This window comes from Mytilus galloprovincialis, chromosome 12, assembly GCF_965363235.1.
Source record: "Mytilus galloprovincialis chromosome 12, xbMytGall1.hap1.1, whole genome shotgun sequence".
In the NCBI taxonomy this organism is placed as follows: Eukaryota; Metazoa; Mollusca; class Bivalvia; order Mytilida; family Mytilidae; genus Mytilus; species Mytilus galloprovincialis.
In genome coordinates this window covers 67,728,014-67,740,864 of record NC_134849.1, presented here as the reverse complement: position 1 = coordinate 67,740,864, position 12,851 = coordinate 67,728,014, and the positions used below count along the sequence as shown (strand labels likewise).

The 12,851-nt window shown below is 31.6% G+C and overlaps 1 protein-coding gene across 1 annotated transcript; it reads right to left on the bottom strand.

Moving 5' to 3' along the window:
• Positions 1–3,274: 3,274 nt before the first annotated feature.
• LOC143053493 (complement C1q-like protein 2) lies at positions 3,275–11,667 on the bottom strand. Its single transcript, XM_076226299.1, has 6 exons — positions 11,546–11,667; positions 10,779–10,859; positions 8,831–8,863; positions 7,355–7,387; positions 6,256–6,327; positions 3,275–4,949 (listed from the first exon to the last, which is right to left on the bottom strand). Exons 2-6 carry the CDS (start codon positions 10,831–10,833, stop codon positions 4,552–4,554), a joined length of 591 nt encoding a protein of 196 aa, XP_076082414.1. The 5' UTR covers positions 10,834–10,859; positions 11,546–11,667; the 3' UTR covers positions 3,275–4,551.
• Between the last annotated feature and the right edge of the window lie 1,184 nt (positions 11,668–12,851).

Sequence of the window (12,851 nt, the reverse complement as noted above, 5' to 3'; positions counted from 1 at the left end):
ACTACATATATAGTTAACTGTGCCTCATATCATGACTTACATCTAGAAATTGATAATGAGGGTCGGTTGAAAACAACACTTTATGATAAAGGAGATGATTTCAGCTTTCAAATTGCGAAATTTTTGTTTCTATGTAGCAACACTCCAGCAATGCGTGCATACGGAGTATATATCGCCAAGTTGATACACTATTTCTGGGATTGTATTTCCTATTGTAATGTCCATGATATAGAATTGCTGCTCATAAGCCAGCTATTACACAAAGGGTTTCAAGTGATGAAATTGAAATCATCCTTTCGCAATTTTTACGGATTCAATAATGAGTTGATTGACCGTTATGAACTATCTGTTTCACAAATGATATCATATATGTTCCTTTTGTCAAAACTACAATCCCTTTTTCTTTTCACGAATGAGATATATAGAATTAGACTATTTACCTGGTTCATTATAAAATAAGCAACACAACGGGTGCCACGTGTGGATAAAGATCTGCTTACCTTTCCGGAGCACCACCAGATACCTTTTTCTATTTGCAATATTGTCGAATTTGTCTTTTTCCTTCTCATCAGCCTTTGCAGCTATATATTCTCAACAGTATAAATAATGTTATAATCATATGTACCGATTATAAGACTATCATCCGTGATAGTTTTATACCTACCGTTTAATACACAAAGGTGTCATTCTTTCGAAAAGTCATAATTTAAAAAAAAAGTGAATTATGCTTATTTTTCTGTTTATTATTCTAATAAAGCTCCCACACTTCTTAAAAACTGTGTTGTACTCCTCGTTTTGCTGTCTATTAGTTTAATTGACTCTTAATTTTGGCTACAGGCATAAGTGAGGACTGAGACCTCGTGAAACATGTTTAACCCCGCCGAATTTTGTTCCTGTTCTAAGTCAGAAACATCAAGCATTTGAAAGTCGTATGTGTATGTTTTAAAATTTGGTTCGTTTGAATGTGTCATTGTTTGGTATGGTGTCCATTTTGATGAATTAGTTTGCATTATTATCAATATTCCAGCCGAAGCCCATCTTAGCAATTACGATTTTTGACTGCTTAAACATTTTTAAAAGACACATTTTATCTGTTTTGGCTATACGGTCTTTATCGAATAATGTATACTATGTTCACAGTACTCTTGCAATAGGTGAAAAATAGGAAAAAATTGGACAATTCAACAATAAATTTTATGATACAAGAAAGATAACTCATACTTAACTAAACATAAATGTGTAACACAACTGGATGCACATCACAAGTGGACAGTGGTTAGTGTGAATCCTATAGATATTGTATATATATAGTTATGTAAGAATTGATAGTGTGTTACTAAGTTACGATAATAGGAGTTAAATTACTGTTTTTATATGATTTCCAGATATTGTCTGGTAGAGAAAATAACAATACAATAGAATAACTATGTTGCATCAATAATAATGAAAATAATAATTATAGTAATTTAGTATCAATTTAATCGTATATATATATATATATAAGTAAATGATTTCTATTTTTTTTGTTTTATTAAATTGTGTTTCTTTATATTTTTTTTGTATGGGGAGGAGGATGTTTATACAAGCGCTGACACTGACAGGTCAAAATGAAAGAAAGAAAATGCAGATATTGTATTCTTCTTTGATAGAACTAAAGAAATACAAAATAAAGAATTATAAAAAAAACTGTCATATTCCTGATTTGGTACAGACATATCTTATGTATAAAATGGTGGATTTAGCTAATAGCAAGCTAACACTCTAACTTGTATGACAGTTGCATCAAATTCCTTTACATTGACAACGAGGCGTACACAAAACAAACAGACATTATAGGTAAAATCGTAAAGAAGTAGGGGTAAAGCAGTCAATATCGTGTTATAATCTTAATCAGTAAAAATCCAACACACAAATATGTAACAAAGAAGCACAAAATGGCATATAGACAAAGATATAAGCAAAAGTTAAAGACAAGACTACACACATTTACTATAGTACAATAACACAATGACGGAATGCATAAGTACATAATACCCTTCAAATAGAGGTATTACTAGGGTTTTTTTTTCAATCTTTCGTCGGTAATTATTCAAAAACGATCCGTTATCCCGAATCTTTTCTGTTAGAAAATTAGCCCTGCCGTTTTATTAAGTCACAACCGGTAGCTAGAAACGTCAATTACAAATTGATAATGGCAGCCCCGACTTACAGCTTTCAAATAATATTATCATAAAAAAACAAGTGTAACTTAGAGTTTGGGAAACTAAATGTAAGAGTGTCATGGATTTTGTAGTTTGATTTGCGAGTACTCTTATTTCGATTCATTGTGGCAATTGTTTATGTTAGTCAGAGTGTCTTGTGCCGATCTTTAGAGTTAAAGCTGTTGCTACTGAGTTTTACATTTTCGCTTTACGTTCTGTAGTAAAACAACTGTCTCAGATTAGTTGCGTGTTGATTGCCAACGTCCATGTTTAACCCCGTCATATTCTTTTTTGTGCTCATCTCAAGGTGTGAGCAGTGGTTTTCGTCTATTCTTGTCTTATTTTATGTCATTAGGCCATTGGTTGAATTGTCGTTGAATTTTAAAGCCAACTATGCGATGTAGGATTATGTCATTGTTGAAGGTCGTATGGTTGACTATTCTTTCCGACATCAACTTATTTCGAGTTTTGATGGATAGCTGTCTCACTGCCAAGTAAACCACACTATATTCTTATATTGAAAATATCGTTCATAAAAGTAAGTTAACATTTATTGAGAGGGGATTTTTCGATTTAAATTTTGCTTTTAGTTTGGTATTTTTTAAGTTAACTTTTATTCTAACGGAAGTTAAACCTACTTATTTGCTATCATATACATGATACAATCAGTAAAAATTGTCTTCAAATGATATGGATATGCAATTATTTACAATTTGTTGTACTGTCGTTTCTGTGTGTTTTAAATTTTAGCGTTGAGTTTCTGTTGTGTCGTAGTTCCCCTCTTATATTTGATGTGTTTCCCATGGTTTACTTTGTAAACCGGATTTGTTTTTTTCTCTCAATCAATTAATGAATTTCGAATAGCGGTAAACTACTGTTGCCTTTATTTATACAATTAATTATTTGAGTATCATGCTGTACTTGAACAAACAGAATCATAACATCCACTCTTATTTATTTAAAAAAAAAACGCTTTAAACAATTGAGAGGTTAAGCTACTTATAAAACCAGGTTTAATTCACTATTTTCTACATAAGAAAATATCTGTACCGAGTCCGGAATATGATAGTTGTTATTCTTCAATTTCATTGGTTTGAGCTTTGGATTTTGCCATTTTCTAAGGTACTTTCCGTTTATGATTTTTATCGGAGTTCGATACTTTTGTAATATAACTGTTTATCGTTCTGATCCAAGAAGAACAAAATAACCGTAAACAAACAAAGAATTAAAGATATATATTGTTTTATGAATAGAAAATAGAAAATATACTTGCTTAATTTTAAATATTATGATATACACATTTTGAATATAATATATGTACTTTACTTTCAGCTTGTCTACATGAATCATTCTATATAAAAATCAAAGATCTAATTAGTGTTAAATTTATTTTTTGCTAAGTACGTTGAGCAGTTTTGAGAAAGTAAAATATACAATAGTAGATAAATGTCAGAAAAATACATTTTTTTTTGTATGAAGTTGGGATACTGGGTAAAGGCGAGGTTTTACCAAGTCCTTCTCTAGTTTTTTACCGAATACAAAAATTTATTTTCTGGCATTGACCTAATATTGTTTTTATTTTGCAACTGTCAAAACATCATTGGTAGATGTTAAAATTGTAACACAAATTTTAAACGTGTTTTCATCCCTTAATGAACCCCTCATTGTGGAAAAAGTGTTCCATAATGAACGTTGACATTACAAAAAATGTAGCTGTGTTACTATATTTAGGCAATAAATACAACAATAAAAAAATCTGCTGTAAAATCCTAAAAAGTTTCACACTACACAAAAGCATGGCAATATATATCTTAGATCAGAATATGTCTTGCAATGTAGAAGCTGTAAACAAATAATGACTAAAACATACTATGGGATTAACAGGGGGGAAACATTGCTAGCATTATTTTCTTATGCTGGTTCTCATTTTTTATTTACATTTGAGCATTTTGAACCAAAATATATATTTTTTCTTGTATGGAGAAACCATGAAAGAGCTCTATATTTCTTATAAAAATTGCTAGAATAATAAAATATTCTTCAATGAAAAGATATAATGACTACTGTTTCTGCTATTTTTTTCGAATACAATTGCAACAGATAAATGAAACTGAGAATGGAAATGGGGAATATGTCAAAGTGACAATAATTCAACCAAAGAGCAAACAACAGCCGAAGGCCATCAATGGGTCTTCAACGCAGCGAGAAAAAAAACGCACATGAAAGTGGGCATTAGCTGGCCCCTTAATAAATCTATGATGAATTGATTTATCGACTTGCGATTTAAAAACTTAATGATTACATGTACAACTACAATTATACAGTTGTCTGGTAATAAAAAAGATATAACTCAAAACAGACGAAATCCAGCAAAACTAGAATAGAAATCAATGGTACAGACAGTTCCCTGGTAGCCATGGTTCTTAGCCCATACTGTGTTTCCCTTTTCTAGATATATAGTGACAAACGTGGTATCTCCAAGTTGCGATTCCGGACCAGATTCAGCAAAGGCGGTTGCCAAACTATCGCCATCCTTAATGATATCAACCCAGCATGTTTTACCTTGGTTCGAACGAATATTAAGCATGAACACATACATGCCACATCCAGGTGCGATAAACTCTCCAGTATTTGGATTGTAGCTCTCTGTACTATCAAACACCTTTGAATCGAACTTGACTGTACCATCATCAGGAATTATTCCAGTATCTTCAGAAATTCGATAAGTGAACGCTACATTCAATGGTGCTGAAAAAAAAAATCAAAGACCCAATACATTTTGTAAAAACACATGTTACCTTAACATAAATGTTGAAAAGAAAACAGAACTATTGCTTCAATACTTTTTGCAAATATTTCTGAGGATTGTATCAAATATGTTTTAATGCAATTCATATTCTATCAATACCTTTTTCATTTCATAATAACGCGCTACATGTACCTTTGCATTTTGGGTTCTATCCCGCGTTTACAGATTTGTCTGAATCATATGTTTACTTATCCAGGATAATTTATCGTCCCTCACGTAATACATTTTTAGCTGAATGTGCCATCTGTATTGCACCTACGACCCTTTTGTATTAAATTATTTTCCCTTGAAGCGTATATTTATAAGACATTTTAACAGCATTACAAGAGGTTTTTGGTTAAATGGTTTGCATTGTTAAAGGTTATATATATATATAAAATAAATGACACAAATACTGAACTCTGAGGAAAATTCAAAACAAAGTCCCAAAATTAAAACCTACAACACATCTTACGAATGGTTAACATCTGTAATATTCCTGACTTGGTACAAGCTTTTCTTAAGTAGAAAATGAAGGATTTAACCTGTTTTTGTAAGCAAGATAAATCTTAACTTGTATGAAAGTCGCATTAAATTCCATTATATTGACAACGGTATGTGAACAAAACAAACAGACATAAGATAAAAATGCAAATTGCGAATCACTTCGTATACCTTTTTTATGTTTTATTTTACGGTAAATTGGCTTGTAAAGATGTGTACCGCACCATAGAAATATTCTTTATATAAACATCATGGATTTAAGCTGTGTGCCCACACAATGACTTAAAAATACTCATCAGATACGAAGTGTTTTCAAAATACAGCTTACGTTACAGTAACGAAATCTATTTCTATTTCTGTTTTATGCTGTAATTGAGCTTTTTCTTGATTATCATGACAAATTAAAAGTAAATTTGTTTAACAATAATATGATATGCTTTATTGTTACTTTCTTATTAAGCGCAAGACACCAAGCTTAATAACCAAAAAGGACATAAAACGCATACTTTTTGTAAAAATAAGAAAATGTGATATGATTGCCAACAAGACAACTCCTAACAAGAGACACAATGACACATCAATAAACAACTTGAAGTCACTATTCGGCCTTCAAAAGGAGCAAAACATTTAGTATATATATGGTACAGATTTTACTTGTAACGTCATATTCGCCATAGATTCGGAATCTTCCATAGATTTGGAATCTGCCATAGATTTGGAACCCGCCATACATTTGAGTCCTACACATATATTTAGACTTACGGCTTTCACTCGCAACACGCTTTGACGAATCAACTTGATTTTCAAAGTCCAAGTTGTCTAAGTCAGACCTTCCTGAAATGGAAAATAACATGTGAGGTTAGAAAGTAAATATTGAGTCAGAATTTTCCGTAGACGTAACTTGAGTAACTTTTGCATTTTCTGCATGATATCTTCGTTTTGTTTGAAGAGTGAACATCACATAATTTAGAATTCGATACACACGTGACCTATAGTTGTTAATTTTTGTGTCTTTTTGGTCTCTTGTGGAGAGTTTTCTCATTGGCAATCATACCACATCTTCTTTTTTTGTATTATAAAATTCAGAAATGCATAAAACATGATATGATTAAATGCACATTAGAACTGTTTACCGCTGATCTCCAAACTACCGTTTGCTATTAGTTTAAACATATTGATTTATAATGGATTGGGAAACAAGTTATTGCAACTTATATTAATCCCTTTCTTATATGCGGGTGCAAGTGCTGCCTTGTTGCGGCATGGCCCTGCTCTTTTTCAAAATCTACAAGGCTGTCGTTTACATGCAAGAAAAATGGTTTTCTCTTAACACGGGTCAGTCATTTATCGTCCATTTCCTACGGACTATCATCTTTCCTCAAGACCATGTGAAGTCGTGATGGTTTTTAACTCAATACAATGCAAAACAATATAATTACTATTGATAGATATTGCCATGTTACCACAGTCTTTAGGAAAGGACAGTAAAAATTGTATGACATTTTGAACACGCAGGTAAAACCACTTATATAACAGGATTAACATTGCTGTGATATTTGATACTTATAACAGATAACTATGAGAACTTTAAAAGTACGGTGCATCATAAACCTATGAAGGCTGGCTGGCATGAAATATGTTTCATATGTGTATTATAGTGTTATATCAGGTTGCACTTTAATAAAACAATATATACATATATATCTAGAATGATCAGTCCGATAGTGGATAAATCGATACTAAATGTTAAGCAAGTTTGTACAGCGTTGAGTATCTATGTCCATCATTTTTGCCAATGTAGTCATCCAAAAAAACGAGACAAAAATGGATACGTTTTGAGGACTAAATTAATTTTACTTACTGTTTTCCCTAATTTGTTGCAATCCAAACATTCCTGCAAATATAGACATAGATAAAACAAGAGCATTCAAAGTTTATAAAACCAGTTAGAAAAGAGATAAAAACTGTAACTAGTAAATTGCGGCAGGAATAATAGAAACCATTTATAAAATTATTTTATATAGATATAGGAAGATGTGGTGTGAGTGCCAATGAGACAACTCTCCATCCAAATAATTTTAAAAAAAATAAACCATTATAGGTCAATGTACGGCCTTCAACACGGAGCCTTGGCTCACACCGAACAACAAGCTATAAAGGGCCCCAAAATTATTAGTGAAAAACCATTCAGACGGGAAAACGAACGGTCTAATCTATTTAAAATTAAAAAAAAAAAACGAGAAACGAGAAACACGTATAAATTACATAAACAAACAACAACTATTGTACATCAGATTCCTGACTTAAAACAGGTGCAAACATTTGCAGTGGGATTAAACGTTTTAATGGATCCAAACCTTCTCCCTTTTTCTGAAACAATAGCATAACATCACAACATAGAAAAACACATGATAAAATATCAATTGGCAGGCTTAACTCAATAAAAAAACGTACATTAATACACTATAAACGAATAAATTTGATCTGCGATATCTGAATGCAAGTGCACAGTTAACAAAATATTAGGGACAAACATTCAAGCAAAAAAGCAAACAAACAAGTCCAAATAAAGCCATGTCAAGACACCACTGCGAATATTTAAAAGTTCGAAATTATTCACTTTAGAAAAGAAAACGGTTTAAAAAAAATACAGGTAAATCTTGAAGTTTATACAAATGTAGTAAGGAGAAGTGATATTCCAAATAATCAAAGCTGGAATATAGACAAGATCCATATAAATATAAAACAACAAAAAAGCATTATAAACATTATCAACAGGTCGAATTAACAAGAAAATACGATTTGAGAGTACTTGCAGTACCTGACAGCTAGTTAAAAGCCAAAAACAATTAATAATAAAAAAAAATCATGCATCAGAGACTAAAATCAACTAAAACACATCCCAGGGATTTAGTATTTTAACGTCATGAACAGTCAGAGAAGACATGACCTGTGCAATGCCAAAAATAAATGTATCAACAGGTAATAGGATAGTGAGGAGCGACTTCTATAGAGATACAAATTAACGTGTCTGTGTCTTTAAACATCCCACCTCAAAAGAAGATACAATTTAGTTATGTTTTAATTTGCTAATGACAAAATCGATCTTAGTGCCAATGTAAACTATAAACTGTTTTGCTTTTTTCTGTCACCTTACAACTGCCAACTTACATTTTCGAGCAATTAAAGTCTTATATGAAAAGAGAAATTAGTATTTTTGGGGAAATAATTTACCCTGGTTTGTTGTTAACAAAACAAGGAATCCGCATATTTGACACAAATTCCTAAACCTGGCATAAGTACATCCGTTAAAGTATATTATATTTAATCAACTTACTGTGTTTCTTATACCTCGATCCTTCCAACATTCCTGAAAAGGAATTGAAATATATGAATTACCAATCTAAATCTTGGATTGTATGTTTTAAATGAGTTGTTAGATAAATAACTACCGTTCTCTGACCCTTTAAAATCCCTAAATAAGGTATACTTGTTGATTTCTAATTGATGAAAAAATTAGAAATCAGATTCAAAACTGTTATTATACCACATTTCTGTTGTTTGGGTAGGTTATTTTTAAATACCATCCCAAGGTTATAGAAAAGACAAAGGAGGAAGGAACATGGGAACCGGAATACATCAGAGCTTGTCCGATACGATGGTGAATTTAGTCTTCAAATGTACTCGGGAGTGCTTAAACCATTTCCTATAATCTTGGGTTGGTATTTAAAAAAGGCCATACCTAAAAAAAAGAAAAGTGGTCTCATAACAGCTTTCAATCTCATTTCTAATTTTTTCATCAATAGTTATCACTTTTCCCATATTTTTGTCATCGTTGGACCTTTTCATCTCTTTAAAATGTTTTTCCGTCAGTGTCATTTATCAATTGTTTTGTGCAGAACATACCAAAATGATAATCCAACAAATTTAATGAAAACAGAGTTACAATGCAATGGGTAAAAAAAACCGAAAATTTGCAATGAAGAGTGAAGATCGATATGGAATAATATTTATTTAATTTTAAGCTATGGAAAGAAGTTTAATTTCTATGCGTAGATTGTTAATCTGTCGCATTCAGCATTTCGTTGTTCAATGCAAATACTTTATTGTGTCAATCCTTCTAGGTTGTGTCAATGTTAACATTGTTGAGTGAACACGTATATTTTCGATCTCAATCAGTTAAAAGTAAAATCACAAAAATACTGAACTAAAGGGAAAATACAAAAAGGAAAGTTCCTAATCAAATGGTAAAATCAAAAGCTAAAACACATCATACATGCACGAATGGATAACTGTCATATTCCTAACTTGGTACATGTATTTTCTTTTGTAGAAATTGGTGGATTTAACTTAGATTTATAGCTAGATAAACCTCTCGCTTGTATTGCAGTCGCACAAAATTCCATTATATTGACAACGATGTGTAAACAAATCAAACAGTCATTGTAACATACAAATTAGACATGCAACAAAACAACCATAGTCTACAAGTTCGTTCTTATTGAGACACTTACCAACAAAGACATGAAATACGACAAGCAACAAAACAACCATAGTCTGCAAGTTCGTTCTTATTGAGACACTTACAAACAAACAGATGAAATACGACAAGCAGCAAAATAACCATAGTCTACAAGTTCATTCTTATTGAGACACTGACTAGCAAATATGACAAGCAACAAAACAACCATAGTCAGCAATTTTGTTCTTATTGAGTAACTCAACTACGAATACGGCAAGCAACAAAACAACCGAAGTCTGCAAAATAGTCCCTATTGAGCAACTTTCCTACAATTACGACAAAAAATAAACCCATAGTCTGCAATTTCGTTCTTATGAGTAACTTTTCTACAAATACGACAACCAATAAGACAACAAAAGCCTGCACATTAGTCCCTATTGAGTAACTTTCCTACAAAAATGACAAACAACAAACCAACCAAATAGTTATCAAAGGTACCAGGATGATAATTAAGTACGCCAGACGCGCCTTTCGTCTACATAAGACTCATCAGTGACGCTCAAATCAAAATATTTATAAAGCCAAACAAGTAAAAAGTTGAAGAGCATTGAAGATCCAAAATTCCAAAAAGTTGTGCCAAATACGGCTTAGGTAATCTATGCCTGGGATAAGAAAATCCTTAGTTTTTCGAAAAATATAAAGTTTTGTCAACAGGAAATTTATAAAAAGCCTGCACATAAGTCCCTATTGAGTAACTTTCCTACAATTACGACAAAAAAAAATACAACCAAAGTTTGCACTTTCGTTCTTATGAGTAACTTACCTATAAAAACACCAAGCAACAAAACAACCAAAGTCTGCACTTTTGTTTGAATCATCTTTAATTTGCTGTTTGAAGAATTTGCTGAAAGTTAATTTGACATGACATTATATATATAGAATCGATACTGTGGATTCATTTATTTTCGTGGATATCAATTTTCGTAAAAAAAACTAAAATGTTCGTAACTACATTGTAAAGGCTGAATTTAGTGATTTTGGCAAAGTCCACATACAGGTTTAGGACAATTTTTCATTCGTTGACTGTTTAATTTCAGTGTACACCTGTATCCACGAAACCAAAGAAAATTGGCATCCAACGAAAAATAATAAATCAACAGTATGTTGGTTTCTGAAAACGGATTCTTTAACAGGAACAGATGAAAAATCTTTATTTTAAAAGTTCATTTATAAGTATCAATTTTTTAAAATTAATTAATTTTCATTAAACTAAATGAATTTAAAGGGGATAACCTATATCTTATATATATATATAAAAAAAAAAAAAAATACATCGGTGATTTTTTCATAAAATTGGTACAAATTATTTTCATACAAAATCAGACACAATCTTCAACAAGTGGATTCTCGTTCCCCTTTTCATCTTATCACGATATGTCACAGTTCGACGTCGCGAAAATAAATTATACTGAGATATTTGTTTGTCATTTCAAATCGCGGAAAGAATTATTTCAGCATATATACACTTAATTTGAAATGTTAATAATAAATATCGACAAACAAGGACTAAAAAATATTTTGAAAACTTACTGTGAGTAGAAATTCTGCACAATCCCACACCACTTTTCTCAAAATGTCAATTTTACTGTACAACCATGCTATTTATACTACCACATTTTAATTAGAAAACGTTCATAATTCAAATAACCTTGACCAGACTGCGCACTTGTGAAAGTACAAATAAAAAAAGGAAAAAGTCTGCCACATTATTTTTACAAATTGCTTTCCTTACGTAATGTTTAGTAGACAGTTTATTCCAAAAATAAATCTTAATCTGTTCATCTCGATCTTCAGCCACCCATACATTAATGAAAGTACAAACAGTATTTTGATTTTTAAAAGTCTTCTACATGTTTACAGCACATGCTTAAGGGCATCCGATACAGTTTCTCGATACAATGTCATTTTTATAATTTTGAAATATGTTGTAGGCCTTGACGAGTTATAAAATAAAACACAAAATAAAACATCGGTCACCGTGCTTGTTTTCGAGAAAATTGAGGCTGAAAATTGGGGATTTGTGCAATTTTGTAAAACAATTAGGCAATGTTATAAAAATTTTGGAGCAGATATTCTTCGTCGTAAATTATTAAGATCGGGTTCAATCTGAAGCTGTGATAAGTGGCAATAAGGAAAAAAATAAATCACTACACGAATAACTATAAAATTATTCAAGCCTTGCTTGACATTGCGGACCAGATGCTCAAAGTGGTATTTTTCTAAACCTAAAAAAATGGAAAAAAAAGTGTTTCTGATAATGTCATTTTTATCATTTTTCTGCATAAACTGCATTTTGTCATGCTTTCTCCAAATCTCAAATAAAAAATATAGGTCACCGTGCTGGATTCCATGATAATCGCGATTTATCCTAAAAATTGCGTCACCCCTTTGTAACCTCAACGTTAGCGCTAAAGTGCACGACGTCGCTGGCAGACAATTTCGACGTTATCGCTTCAAATTGCCGGCGACATCTTTCAGATGTATAAATATTGCTTGTAAAGTACTATCTATAAATTGGTAACATTATTTTCGGAAATAAAATCATGTGAATAACAAATACCTCTCTGTGTTTGTGGTCTAAGTGAGAAAGTCTCACGAAAAGTTATTACGGACTGTTGGTATTTTTTACGGCTTTTGAAAATTAAAGACTCGGCAATTTAGAACATGACATACAGGTACATTTACTATACACACTCGTATATTATTTTATACCGTATGTTGACCTCTAGAGGATGTTCTTTGTTTGTTTTGTTTGGTTGGCTGCTGTTTCATTGCACATACTCCTTAGAATCCTTTTATTCACGTTTTTATCACTGAGAAATCCGTTTTTGTTGAT